Consider the following 12,149-nt stretch of genomic DNA (forward strand, 5'->3'; position numbering starts at 1 on the left):
AGTCAGCGGCGATCGCTCTCCCGCCGTCAGTGACTCTCCCGGGGCGGGGGGGGGGGGCGCGGAGCGGCCGGTGGCCCCGGGAAGGGGAGCGACGGGGGAAGGACGGGCCGGGGCGGCGGGACACGTGACCCCCGCCGGGCCCCGCCCACAAGCGCTCTCCGCCCCGCCCCCTCGCTTCGGCTCCGCCCAGTGGCTCCTAGAGCGGGGCGGCGGGGCGGGGCGGGGCGGGCGAGGCTCCGCCTAGAGCGGGGCGGCGGGGCGGGGCGGGCGAGGCTCCGCCCAGTGGGGGGCGGGCCCACCGGGGGGGGCGGGGCGCGGCGGCAGCGGAGCGGCGGCGGCGGCGGCGGCGGCCGGGATGGAGCGGCGGGGCGCGGGGCTGGCGGCGCTGGGCGCGCTGGGCCGGCGGCTGCTCTGGGCGCTGCCCGCCTACGCCGCGGGGCTGCTGGGGCTGGGCGCGGGCGCGCTGGTGCTGGCGCTGGCGCTCTACGCCGGCTGGCGGCGGCGGCGGCGCGCCCGGGAGCGTGGGCTGCGGCTGGCCGCCCGCCTGCAGCGCGACGAGGAGGCCGCCGTGCGCGCCGCCGCCGCCGCCGGGCTGGGCGCGGCCCGCGGGGAGCTGCCGGCATGGGTAAGCGGGTGTCCGCCCGCCGCGCCGCGCCGTTATCCCCGGCGGCGGCACCGGCTCGGGCTCCCCCGCCCCGCCCGTGCCGGCTGCGGCTCCCGGCCGGGGCGGAGGGGGGCGGGAGTGGGGGGGGGGGGCACCCCCGGCTGCCGCACTGCGGCCCCCGCCCGGGCTTCTTCCCGGCGGCGGGACCCCCGGGCCGGGGTGACCCCATCGGCTGCGCCGCGGTCCCCGCTTGGGCTTCCCGCCGGGCGGGACCCCCGGGGCTGCGCTCACCGCCCCCCGCCAGCTGCACCCCGACCCCGCTTGGGCTTCCCCCGCCGGCCGGGACCCCCGAGGTCCCCCCATCAGCCGCGCCGCATCCACCCCGGGCCCCGCTGTTCCCCCGCTGCACCGAGCCCCGCTTCAGCTTCCCGCTGGGCGGGACCCCCGGGGCCGGGGCCCCCCCGCGCCGACCGCACCGCACCGCACCCCCCCCCGCCGCCCCCCGCTCCTCTGAGCTCCCCCCTCGGCCGCCAAGGCGCTGCACCGCACCCCGCTGCCCCGAGTGCGGCCCCCCCGCTCGGCCCCCCGGCACGGGGTGACCCTCCCCCGGGTACCGCCCGGGGCCTTCCGGCAGCGCCGGAGCCGGGCCCTGACTCACCGGGCCCGGGGGGGCCGCTTCCTGCCCGGCCGCGGGTTGTGGCGGGCGCGGGGGGGGCCGGGAACCCCCTCCCCGTGGTGTCGGGACGCCCCTTCTCGGGGACACCCCCCCCCACCACCACCACCGGGACCCCCGGGAACGGCCACGACGGGGCTGGACTCGGCAGCGGGGCCGGAGCTGCCACCAGATGTTGGCCACAGCTGCGGGGGGTGACACACCCCCCCCCCCCCGGCCCTGGCTGTGACCGTCCCACCCCGAGCCAGCCCCCGCAGGGGCCCCACCGGCCCGAACGGGGAAACTGAGGCACGGAACTGGGTGGGGCCGTGCCGTTGCGGGGGAGCAATACCCGTGGCCGGGCTTCCTCTGCTGCCACGTCCGGCCGGAACCCCCCCCGGCCTCACGACACCCCCGGCCTGTCTGCCCGCAGGTGAGCTTCCCGGATGTGGAGAGGGCAGAATGGCTGAACAAGGTGAGGCGTCCGTCTGTCCATCCGTCCCTGCATCCATCCCTGCATCCCCGCATCTGTCCCTGCATCCCTCTATCCATCCCTGCATCCATCCCTGCATTCATCCCTGCATCCTTCCATCCACCTCTGCCTCCGTCCCTCTGTCCCCCTGTGTCCGTCCCTCTGTCCATCGTCCCGCTGCCGCAGGTCCTGGCCCAGGCCTGGCCCTTCTTCGGGCAGTACATGGAGAAGCTGCTGGTGGAGAACGTGGCCCCGTCCATCCGGGCCTCCAACAGCCACCTCCAGACCTTCACCTTCACCAAGGTGGACATGGGCGAGAAGGTAGGGCTGCCCTGGGGGCTGGGGGTGCTCCCATCGTCCCCCGTCACCCCCTCCTCACCGCTGCCCCCCCCCCCCCGCAGCCTCTCCGGATCCTGGGGGTCAGGGCTCACCCCGGCACCCACAAGAAGCAGATCCTGCTGGACCTCAACATCAGGTGAGCGGCCGGAGCCACCCGTGTGGTGAAGGTGCTGGGTCTCAGTCCCCTGCATACACACACACACCCCACAGCCCCCCCCCCGCTGGGGTCTCCCTCTGCACAGCGCCTGCTGGAGCCCCCCCCTCGCTGGGGGGCCGGGGGGGGTCGTGGCGGAGACCCCCCCCCCGTCCCTACATCCCATCTCCGCAGCTACGTGGGTGACGTCCAGATCGACGTGGAGGTGAAGAAGTTCTTCTGCAAGGCAGGGGTGAAGGGCATGCAGGTGAGGGGGGGGTCTCCGCCCCGGCTGGGGGGTCTGTGGGGGCAGTGGGGCTGGGGTTGGGGGCATGGCGGGAGCTGGCGGGGTGGGGGGGCACGGCTATGGGGGGGTCACGTCTCAGCGCTGCCCCCCAGCTCCACGGCATGCTGCGGATCATCCTGGAGCCCCTCCTCGGGGACGTGCCCATCGTGGGGGCCCTCACCATGTTCTTCATCCGGCGCCCGGTGAGTGCCCCCCCGCAAGGGACCGGCAGCCCCGGCCCCCCCAGGCAGGATGCGGCTGGGGTCCGGCCCCCCCCGTCTGACCCCGTTCCCCCCCCCCCCCCCCCCCAGACCTTGGACATCAACTGGACGGGGATGACCAACCTGCTGGACATCCCGGGGCTCAGGTGAGCCCCCGCCCGGCTGGGGGGGGTCTTCCCGGCCCCCCGGGACTGCGCTGTCCGTGGCCCCCCCCCGGTGACGATGCCCCCCCCAGCTCCATGTCGGACACGATGATCATGGACGCCATCGCCTCCTACCTCGTCCTGCCCAACCGCCTCCTGGTCCCGCTGGTGCCCAACCTGCACGAGGCCGCCCAGCTCCGCTGCCCCCTGCCCCGGGTAAGGGCTGGCCGGGGGTCCCGGGGGGGGGTCCCGGGGGACACCCCTGCACCGCGGCCCGGGAGCTGCCCCCCGGCCCCCCCCCCCCCCCCGGCTGACCCCCCTCCGTAGGGCGTCGTGCGGGTGCACCTCCGGGGCGCCCGGGACCTGCGGTCGAAGGACCGGTTCATGGGGGGGCTGGTGGAGGGCAAGTCGGACCCCTACGCCGTCCTGCGCGTCGGCACCCAGGTCGTCACCAGCCGCGTCATCGACAACAACCTCAACCCCACCTGGGACGAGGTCTACGAGGTGAGGACCCCCCCCCCCTCCCAGGGACCCCCTGGACCCTCCCCATCACCCCCCCAGACCAGCTGGGGTTCTGGGGGGCACAGGGACCCTCCAAGCATCCCCAGCCAGGCCGTGGGGGTGGGAGCACCCCAACCCAGCCAGGCTGGACACGGGGACCCCCGTGAGGTCCCCAGCCCGGCCGTGCTGGGCGGGGGGACCCCCTGCCCCCCCCCCCCCGCTGACCCTGTCCCCCAGTTCATCGTGCACGAGGTGCCGGGGCAGGAGATGGAGGTGGAGCTGTTCGACAAGGACCCCGACCAGGACGATCTCCTGGGCAGGTGCGGGGGGCCCGGACCCCTGGGCTGGCAGCTGCGGGGGGGCCGCTGCCCCCCGGCCCCGCAGCTCACGGCTTCTCCTACCACCCCCCCCAGGATGAAGCTGGATTTAGGGGAGGTGCTGAAGGCCCGGGTGCTGGAGGAGGTGGGTGCCGGGGCGGGGGGCCCGGGGGGGCCGGGGGGGCTGTGCTGACCCCTCTGCCCCCGCAGTGGTTCCCGCTGCAGGAGGGGGACCGGGGGCGGCTCCACCTGCGCCTGGAGTGGCTCTCGCTCATGTCCGACACCTGCAAACTGGACGAGGTGAGCGGGGCTCAGCCCAGAGACGAGTTTGCCGGGTCTCAGCCCAGCTGCGGGGGTCACGGGGTGGGGGCCGTCTGCCCCAGCCGACCCCCCCGGGTACGTCCCCCAGGTTTTGGAGAGGAACCGGACAATCGTGGCCAAACCCGATCCCCCATCAGCCGCTATCCTGGTCGTGTACCTGGACCGGGCTGAGGAGCTGCCCGTGAGTGGGGGTCCGGGGGGGCCAGGGCTGCCAGTTCCCTGCTCTGCAGGGTCAGAGATGTGTGGACCCCCCCCCCCGACCCCCCATTTCTGTGCAGACAAAGAAGCCGGGCAAGGAGCCCAACCCCATGGTGCAGGTCTCGGTGCAGGACGTCACACGGGAGAGCAAGGTGGGCTGGGGGGTCCGGGGGGCCCAGCCGTGCCGGTGCGGCCCCGCACAGGCGGGGTTGGGGTGCAGGGGCCCGGCCGGCCGGCGGGGGTCTAACCCGGCTCCCCCCAGGTGGTCTATAACACGTCTGCTCCCGTCTGGGAAGATGCTTTCCGCTTCTTCCTGCACGACCCCATAAACCAGGACGTGGACATCCAGGCGAGACCCCGGACCCCAACCCCGAGTCCCCCCCCCGCATCCCCTGAGATCCCCCCCATTTCCCCCCAGATCCCTGTCTCCATTTCTCCCCCATCTCCCCCGTGCCCCGTTTCCCCCGGATCCCCATGACGCCCCGTGCCCCCCCAGGTGAAGGACGACCCCCGCCAGAGCAGCCTGGGCTCCCTCTCGCTGCCCCTCGCCCGCCTGCTCGATGCCCCGGAGCTGACGCTGGACCAGCCCTTCCAGCTCCAGCACTCGGGGCCCGGCAGCCGCCTCTACATGAAGCTGGTCCTGCGGGTGAGGGGGGCTCGGGGGGGCCGGGGGGGCCCTGCCCCTCCACACGCCACCCCCGCTGACCCCCGGCCCTGCAGGTGCTCTTCCTCGATGCCCCCGAGAGCAGCGGCCCCGCTCCCACCCCCCCAGGGCAGCCGGACCCCGCGGCCAGCCCCGGCGGCACCCACCAGCCCACCCACGCCAGCCCCGACCCCCAGTTCGGCACCGAGGTTGGAAGGGGATGGGGGGGCCCGGGGGGCATCACTGGGGAGGCTGGAGGGCTCGGGGGGGTAGGATGGGGCTCAGGGGCTGGGGGAGGGGGGGCTCGGATGGGGGGTCCTGGGGTAGGATGGGGTTCAGGGGCTGGGGGGGGGGGGCTCGGGGGGGTAGGATGGGGGGTCCTGGGGGTAGGATGGGGCTCAGGGGGTGGGGGGGTCCCGGGGGGCAGGATGGGGGGGTCCATGGCAGGAAGGGGGTCAGGGCTGGGGGGAGCTTGGGGCCGGACGTGCCCGGCAGCCCCCCGTGCCAGTGCCCGGCGCGTCCCCGTGTCCCCAGCACGTGCTGCGGATCCACCTCCTGGAGGCCGAGAACCTCATCGCCAAAGACAACTTCTTCAAGGGGGTGGTGCGGGGCCGCTCCGACCCCTACGCCAAGGTGCGGGTGGCCGGGAGGGTCTTCCGCAGCCGCGTCATCAAGGAGGACCTCAACCCCCGCTGGAACGAGGTCTACGAGGTACGGGGGGGTCCCTGCACCCCGTCTGCCCCTGCCCCGGGCGTCCTCCTCCCCGTGGGCGTGGATGTGCTGCCTGGGGGTGTCCCGGCCCCCCCCCCCCCCCCCCCCCCCCCCCCCAGGAGGGGAAACTGAGACGGGGGCTGGGGGGGGGACCCGGGCGTCGGGGGTGCCCCGCCGGTGACGCCTCTCCCTGCCCAGGTGATCGTGGACAACGTCCCGGGGCAGGACGTGGAGTTCGACCTCTTCGACAAGGACATCGACAAGGACGACTTCCTGGGCCGGTGGGTGCTGGGGGGCGCGGGGGGGGCCGGGGGGCTGCGGGGTGGCCTCCCCCAGCCCTCACCAGCAGCCCCCCCAGGTGCAAGGTGCCGCTGAGGCAGACGCTGAGCAGCCGCATCGTGGACAAGGTAGGAGAGGGGCCAAGGGGGCTGCGCCGGGGGCGGGGGGGGGGGAGGCTGCGCCAGGGGGGTCTCACCCGCCCTCCCTGTCCCGCCAGTGGCTGCCCCTGGAGGAGGTGAAGTCGGGGCGGCTGCACGTGCGGCTGGAGAGCCTGGCCCCCCGCCCCAGCGCCGCCCTCCTCGAGCAGGTAACGGCCCCGGCTCACGGGGACATGGGGGGCACAGCTGGCCCCGAGCCTCGGCCCGGCCCCACCCCCGTGCACCCCTGTCCCCATCCCCGTCCCCATCCCTGTCCCCGTGCATCCCCGTCCCCATGCATCCCCGTCCCCATCCCCGTCCCCATCCCCATCCCTGTCCCCATCCCCGTCCCCATGCATCCCTGTCCCCATCCCCGTCCCCATCCCCATCCCTGTCCCCGTCCCCATCCCCGTGCATCCCTGTCGCCATCCCCGTCCCCGTGCATCCCTGTCCCTATCCCCGTCCCCATCCCCGTGCATCCCCGTCCCCGTCCCCATGCCCATCTCTGTGCATCCCCGTGTGTCCCCATCCCCATCCTCTTCTCCACGCATCCCCGTTCCTGCCACAGCTACTCCTGTCCCCGTCCCCGTCCCTGTCCCTGTCCCTGTCCCTGTCCCTGCACATCCCCATCCATCCCCGTGCGTCCCCATGCCGCGGCGGGACCCCCAGCCCACCCCCTGCCCCCCCAGGTCCTGCACACCAACAGCCTCCTGCAGCCCGCCCGGGGCGAGGAGCTCTCGGCCGCTCTCCTCTCCGTCTTCGTGGACCGAGCTGCCGCCCTCCCGGTGAGTGCCCGTCCCGCGCCCGGGGGCCCTCGGCCCTGCCCCGTCACCCCATCATCCTCATCGTCCTCATCGTCCTCATCGTCCCCAACCCGCTGTCCCCCAGCTCCGGAAGGGCTCCAAGCCGCCCGCCGCCTTCGCCAGCCTGGCCGTGCGTGACGTCTCCGTCAAGACCAAGGTAAGACGCGGTGGGGGCCGGGGGGGCTGGGGAGGACGAGGGGGGGTCTCTCACCCGCTCTCCTGCCCCCAGACCTGTGCCCCAACTGCCGAGCCCGTGTGGGATGAAGGCTTCTCCTTCCTCATCAAGCGGCCCCACGTGGAGTCGCTGGAGCTGCAGGTCTCTGCCCCGTCCCCGGGTCCCGTCCCCACGGCGGGGGTCCCGTCCCCACGGCGGGGGTCCCACCCCGGGGTGCTGAGCTGCCTGTGCCCGCAGGTGAAGGAGGAGGGGGGGCAGCCCCTGGGCGCCCTCAGCCTGCCCCTGCCCCAGCTCCTGGCCTCCGAGGGGCTGGCGCTGGACGGCTGGTTCCCGCTGGCCGGGGGGGGCCCCGGCAGCCAGATCCTGCTGCGGGCGCAGCTGGGGGTGAGTGACCGGGGGGGGGGGGTCGGGGGGGTGGGGCTGGGACCCGCCTCACCCCCCGCTTGCCCCCCAGGTCCTGGTGTCGCAGCAGGTGGAGGTGGGTGCCAGCAGCGTGTCCCTGGACGGGGGGGACGCTGCCCCCCAGCCCGCGGAGGTGCCGGGGGAGGAGGAGCACGGGGCCGGGGGGCTGCGCCAGCGCCTGGTCCCGGCTGAGAGGTAGGGCTGGGGGGCGCGACCCCCCCGGGAGCATCCAGCCCCCGGCCCCGGGTCTGCTCCGGTTGCAAACCCCCAGCCAGGGCGGGGGGGGGGTCTGGGCGTGAGCCCCCCGGGGAGCCCAGGGCCGGGCCCCCCCCTGTGCCGGGGGTCCGGGGGGGCACTGACCCTCTGCCCCGCAGCCACCCGGAGCCGGCGGAGGGTCCCCTGGGCCGGCTGCAGCTCACGCTCTGGTACCACGGGGACGAGCGCAAGCTGGTGGCCATCGTCCACGCCTGCAGGTGAGGCCGCCCGGCGGGGCTTCGGGCGGGGGGCTGGGGGCTGGGACCCCCCCGCTGAGCCGTGTGTCCCCCCCCCCCCCAGGAAGCTGAGGCCGGTGTCGAAGGAGCTGCCCGACCCCTACGTGTCCCTGGTGCTGCTCCCCGACCGCAGCCGCAGCACCAAGAGGAAGACCAGCGTGCAGAAGAAGACCCTCAACCCCGACTTCAACGAGAGGTGGGGGGGGGGGGACGGGGGGGGAGCACCTGCCCGGTGCTGCCCAGTACAGCCCAGTACAGCCCAGTCTCCCCAGGTTCGAGTGGGACATATCCCTTGAGGAAGCCTCTCGGCGCAAGCTGGAAGCCCACGTCAAATCCACCCTGTCCTTCATGTCGCGGGAGAAGGAGGCGCTGGGGAAGGTAGGGGGGGCCCGGGGGGGCTCGGGGGGGCCCGGGGGGGGGCCGGGGAGCCCCTCTGAGCCTTCGCTCTCCCCCAGCTGCATCTGGACCTGGCGCAGGTGGATCTGTCCGAGGGGGGACCCCACTGGTGAGTGGGGCCGGGCTGGGGGGGCCTGGGGGGCACGATCCTGGGGGCTGGGAGGTCTCGGGGGGGGGGGCGGGACGACGACACGACTGTCCCGGGGGTGGGAGTCTCTGGGGGCTCCCAGTGCGTCTCTCAGGGGTGAGGCGCCGTCTCCGCCCCCCCCCCCCATCCCTCCCCCCCCCACACCTCTCTCCCCCCACAGGTACGAGCTGCGGGACGAGCGGAGCAGCCCCTAGAGCTGGGCCCCCCCGGACCCCCCAGTGCCCGCCGTGCCTGGGGCAGCGGGGAGGGGGGGCCAGGCCCCCCAGCTGCTCCTGCTGCCCCCCCCCGCCCCCCGCCTCGCCACTGACCAAAGACGCACCGGGGGGGCGGACGGGGCCCCCCGCGCCCCCCAGACTGTTACGTACCTCGTGCCTTTTGCCCACCGCGGAGCCTCCCGGCGCGGGGGGGCCCCGGCCCGGGGTTCTGCCCCCGGTCCCCCCCCCCCCCCCCCCGGGGAGACGCTTTCGTTAGAGCCGCCGCCGCCCACGCCGTGCCACCGCCGTGCCACCACCGGGATGCCACCGCGCCACCGCCGCGCCGACCCCCCGCCGCCTTCCCGGGGCTGCGTCCCCGTGTCCCCCCCCCCCCGTGCTAATAAAGGAGGGAGGAGACGGCGGCGGCTTCGCGTGGTCCTGGGGGTCCCGGGGGAGCCTTGGGGTCCGCGGTGTCCCCTCGGGTGACGCGCTGCCACGGCCTTCCCCCGTGGGTGTCCCCCGTGGGGCGCTCCCCCTCTCGGTGTCCCTACGGGGGTGTCCCCAAGGGGGATGGGCATTGGGATGTCGTGTCCCCCCCCCCGGCCGTGTCCCCGTGGTGGGGTCCCTGGTGGGATGCCACCCCCGGGACATGGTCATCGTGGTGTCCCCGTGGTGGTGTCCCCATCAGGATGCCGTTCATGGACGCGGTCGCTGGGGTGTCCCTCCTGCGGTGTCCCCATCACCGTCTCCCTCTTGGGATGTCCCCCATCGCGGTGTCCCCACTGAGGTGTCCCCCGTGGGGTGCTGTCACTGGGGTGTCCCCGTGGGGCCACCGTCGGGGTGTCCCCCGTGGGGTAGGGGCACTGGGCTGTGCCCCGGTGGGGTGCCCCCCGCGGGGTGTGGCCGTTGGGCTGTGCCCCATGGGATGCCGTCACTGGGGTGCCCGTGGTGATGTCACCCGTGGGGGTGTCCCCCATCGCGGTGCCCCCCCCCGGCCCCGCTCCGTGCCCATCTATAGACAAAAAATCCCCCCCGGATGAAGGGGCGTGGCCTCGCCTCTCCCCGCCCCCTCATGCATAATGAGGATGCATAATCACCTAATTAGCGCGCGGTGACGCAGCGGGCGCGCGGCCAATGGGCGGGCGGTGACGCCGCTCGGTAGAAAGGGCCCCGCCCGCCGCGCGCGGCCCAGAGCGCGGAGCAGGGACGGGAGCGGCCGCCGCCATGGTGGGCACCGGCACCGGCACCGGCCGCCGCGGGCGGGGGATGCGCGGGCGGGGGCGGCCGGGGCGGGGGGCGGCTGGGAGCGGGGCGGGGGGGCGCGGGAGGGGGGCGGCGGGCACCGGGCGCGGCTGGAGGCTCCGTCCCCGAGGGCGCGGCCGGTGCCGGTGCCCGCTGACCGCCGCGCTCTCCCCCGCAGTGCGACTTCTCGGAGGAGCAGACTGCGGGTGAGTGACCGGCACCGGGAACCGGGCACGGCGCCCCCCCCCCACCGGGAACCGGGCACGGCCCCCCGGCACCGGCCCCGCCGCACCCAGCGCTTCCTGCGCGGCCGCGGGCGGGGCCTTTCCCGGGGCAAAGTCTGGCCCGGGCGGGGCCGTTCGTGCCAGCGGGGTGGGGGGCGCGGGGCCGGGCCGGGGGTGCGGGGCCGGGGCGGGGGGGGGGGGGGCGCGGGCCCCTCTTGCGCCATTTGCCCTTATATGGGCATAGCGCGGGGCCGGGCCGCGCATTCCTGCGGGGCGGGGCCGCCCCGGTTCCCCCCGGGGGGGCGGCAGCGGCCGGGGCGGGGCGGGGGGGGCGGGAGCAGCATCCCGGCCGCGCCCGGCGGGGGCCAGCGGCCTCCATCCCGGCCGGCGTCGGGTTCCACCGGGAAACCGGATCCCGCCCGGGAACGAAACCCGACGCGGGTGCGGGGGGGGGACAAGTGATGGGGTCCCCGAGGTGCGGGGTCCCAGGGACGCGCAGGCCGTGGGGTCCCAGCAGTGCGGGCTCCGTGGATGCCGCGTCCCTCGGGATGGCAGGGCTGGGGAGGGGCTCCCGGTGCATGGGGGGGGGGGGTCCCGGTGCGTCGGGGGCGCTGACACGGGGGGGTCCGGCAGAGTTCAAGGAGGCGTTCCAGCTCTTCGACCGCACCGGGGACGGGAAGATCCTGTACAGCCAGTGCGGGGACGTGATGCGGGCGCTGGGCCAGAACCCCACCAACGCCGAGGTCATGAAGGTGCTGGGCAACCCCAAGAGCGATGGTGAGTGGGGGACCCTCGGCCCCCCCCGACCCCCCAGGTCCCCCCCGGGTCCCCCCCGGCCCCCACCCACGGCCTCTGTCCCACAGAGATGAACCTGAAGACGCTGAACTTCGAGCAGTTCCTGCCCATGATGCAGACCATCGCCAAGAACAAGGACCAGGGCTGCTTCGAGGACTACGTGGAGGGGCTGCGGGTCTTCGACAAGGAGGGCAACGGCACCGTCATGGGGGCCGAGATCCGCCACGTCCTCGTCACCCTGGGTGAGCGTCACCCCCCTGGGTCCCCGAATCCCTGCGAGTCCTCGGAGACCCCTTGGCCACCCCCGAGGACCCCCAAAGCCCAGCCAGCCCCAGGGACCCCATGAGCGCCCGGCCAGTCCTGGGATCCTCGCAAGCCCCCAGCCATCTCCAGGGACCCCCCAAAGGCCCGCCAGCCCTGGGGACCCCCTGTTCGCCCCCATCGCCCCGGGGTGACGCGCGCTGTCCCACAGGCGAGAAGATGACGGAGGAGGAGGTGGAGCAGCTGGTGGCCGGGCACGAGGACAGCAACGGCTGCATCAACTACGAAGGTGAGGACGGGGGGCGCGGGGGGTCCCGGGGGCGCTGGGGGTCCCGGGGGGCTCGGCCGCAGCCCCGCTCCCTCCCTGACCATCATGTCTCCTTCCTTCCTCCCAGCGTTTGTGAGACACATCTTGTCAGGGTGACGCCGCAGGGGTACGCCTCCCCCCGCTCCCCTCAGTTACTTACAGTTTTTTTTTCCTTCCTATTTTTTTCGGTGGTGTCTTTTTTTTTTTTTTTTTTAAAAAAAAAAAAGCAAAAAAAAAAAAAGGCCGCCTGGTTTGCGCTCTCGCCCTTGGTGCAGCCCCCTCCCCCCCGCATGCCCCTCTGCATGGAGCCCCCCTGCGCGCCGGGGCCGGGACGTGGGTGCTGGCGTGGGGGGGCCGGTGGAGCCCCCGGCAGCGAGGGCAGCGGCGTCGGGCCGGGGCTGCAGCGACGCTGGTTCTTCCCTGCGCTCTTCAGCCGTTTGACTTTGGTTTTCCTGCCTCTCTCGGGGACGAGGGCTGGGGGGGCCTGGCAGACCCCCCCCCCCTCACCCCGCTCTCCCCCCTTCTCTCCGCAGAGCTGGTCCGGATGGTGCTGAGCGGCTGAAGCCCCCTCGTGTCATCGTGTCCCGTCCCGTCCCCCCCATCGCTCTGGGTTTTGTGCCTTTTCCCTTGTTTTCCTGCCACCGCCACCCAGCCCCCCCCCCCTCCCCCCCCCACTCCTGGCCCCACCGGCTAAGTTATTGCTCCACAGCATCAAATAAAGTGTAGGAAAGGGGACGCTGGGTCCGTGAACTTC

At 74.6% G+C, this 12,149-nt stretch overlaps 2 protein-coding genes across 4 annotated transcripts; both read left to right on the top strand.

Moving 5' to 3' along the window:
- The first annotated feature begins 313 nt into the window (after positions 1 to 313).
- On the top strand, positions 314 to 8,986 carry ESYT1 (extended synaptotagmin 1). Of its 2 annotated transcripts, XM_075525428.1 has the most exons (32): positions 314 to 486; positions 586 to 625; positions 1,690 to 1,731; positions 1,915 to 2,049; positions 2,130 to 2,203; positions 2,396 to 2,468; positions 2,600 to 2,689; positions 2,798 to 2,853; positions 2,943 to 3,066; positions 3,178 to 3,354; positions 3,589 to 3,671; positions 3,765 to 3,813; positions 3,879 to 3,968; positions 4,078 to 4,170; positions 4,268 to 4,339; positions 4,450 to 4,536; positions 4,684 to 4,833; positions 4,908 to 5,039; positions 5,365 to 5,541; positions 5,740 to 5,822; positions 5,900 to 5,948; positions 6,038 to 6,127; positions 6,647 to 6,742; positions 6,846 to 6,917; positions 6,990 to 7,076; positions 7,173 to 7,319; positions 7,390 to 7,532; positions 7,712 to 7,810; positions 7,893 to 8,024; positions 8,101 to 8,206; positions 8,284 to 8,333; positions 8,533 to 8,986. In XM_075525428.1, the coding sequence occupies exons 1-32, from the start codon at positions 356 to 358 to the stop codon at positions 8,564 to 8,566; spliced, it is 3,063 nt and encodes a 1,020-aa protein (XP_075381543.1). In that variant the 5' UTR covers positions 314 to 355; the 3' UTR covers positions 8,567 to 8,986. The 2 variants fall into 2 exon arrangements, with proteins under 2 accessions (XP_075381543.1, XP_075381542.1); XM_075525427.1 differs by having other exon boundaries at positions 317 to 625.
- A 674-nt stretch (positions 8,987 to 9,660) lies between these two features.
- MYL6 (myosin light chain 6) lies at positions 9,661 to 12,130 on the top strand. Of its 2 annotated transcripts, XM_075525513.1 has the most exons (7): positions 9,661 to 9,793; positions 9,987 to 10,014; positions 10,666 to 10,809; positions 10,896 to 11,069; positions 11,300 to 11,377; positions 11,484 to 11,522; positions 11,929 to 12,130. In XM_075525513.1, the coding sequence occupies exons 1-6, from the start codon at positions 9,791 to 9,793 to the stop codon at positions 11,510 to 11,512; spliced, it is 456 nt and encodes a 151-aa protein (XP_075381628.1). In that variant the 5' UTR covers positions 9,661 to 9,790; the 3' UTR covers positions 11,513 to 11,522; positions 11,929 to 12,130. The 2 variants fall into 2 exon arrangements, with proteins under 2 accessions (XP_075381628.1, XP_075381627.1); XM_075525512.1 differs by lacking the exon at positions 11,484 to 11,522.
- The last annotated feature ends 19 nt before the right edge of the window (positions 12,131 to 12,149 follow it).

Source organism: Mycteria americana, chromosome 26 (assembly GCF_035582795.1).
Source record: "Mycteria americana isolate JAX WOST 10 ecotype Jacksonville Zoo and Gardens chromosome 26, USCA_MyAme_1.0, whole genome shotgun sequence".
NCBI classification, from domain to species: domain Eukaryota; kingdom Metazoa; phylum Chordata; class Aves; order Ciconiiformes; family Ciconiidae; genus Mycteria; species Mycteria americana.

What these genes read in the sequence shown, in the direction of transcription:
- ESYT1 (XM_075525427.1), top strand. Translation starts at nt 356, where the DNA reads ATGGAGCGGCGGGGCGCGGGGCTGGCGGCGCTGGGCGCGCTGGGCCGG. An exon ending in CAGGGGTGAAGGGCATGCAG is followed by an intron (nt 2,469 to 2,599) that starts GTGAGGGGGGGG and finishes GCTGCCCCCCAG; the next exon opens with CTCCACGGCATGCTGCGGAT. An exon ending in TGTTCTTCATCCGGCGCCCG is followed by an intron (nt 2,690 to 2,797) that starts GTGAGTGCCCCC and finishes CCCCCCCCCCAG; the next exon opens with ACCTTGGACATCAACTGGAC.
- MYL6 (XM_075525513.1), top strand. An exon ending in CTCGGAGGAGCAGACTGCGG is followed by an intron (nt 10,015 to 10,665) that starts GTGAGTGACCGG and finishes GGGGTCCGGCAG; the next exon opens with AGTTCAAGGAGGCGTTCCAG. An exon ending in GGGCAACCCCAAGAGCGATG is followed by an intron (nt 10,810 to 10,895) that starts GTGAGTGGGGGA and finishes TCTGTCCCACAG; the next exon opens with AGATGAACCTGAAGACGCTG.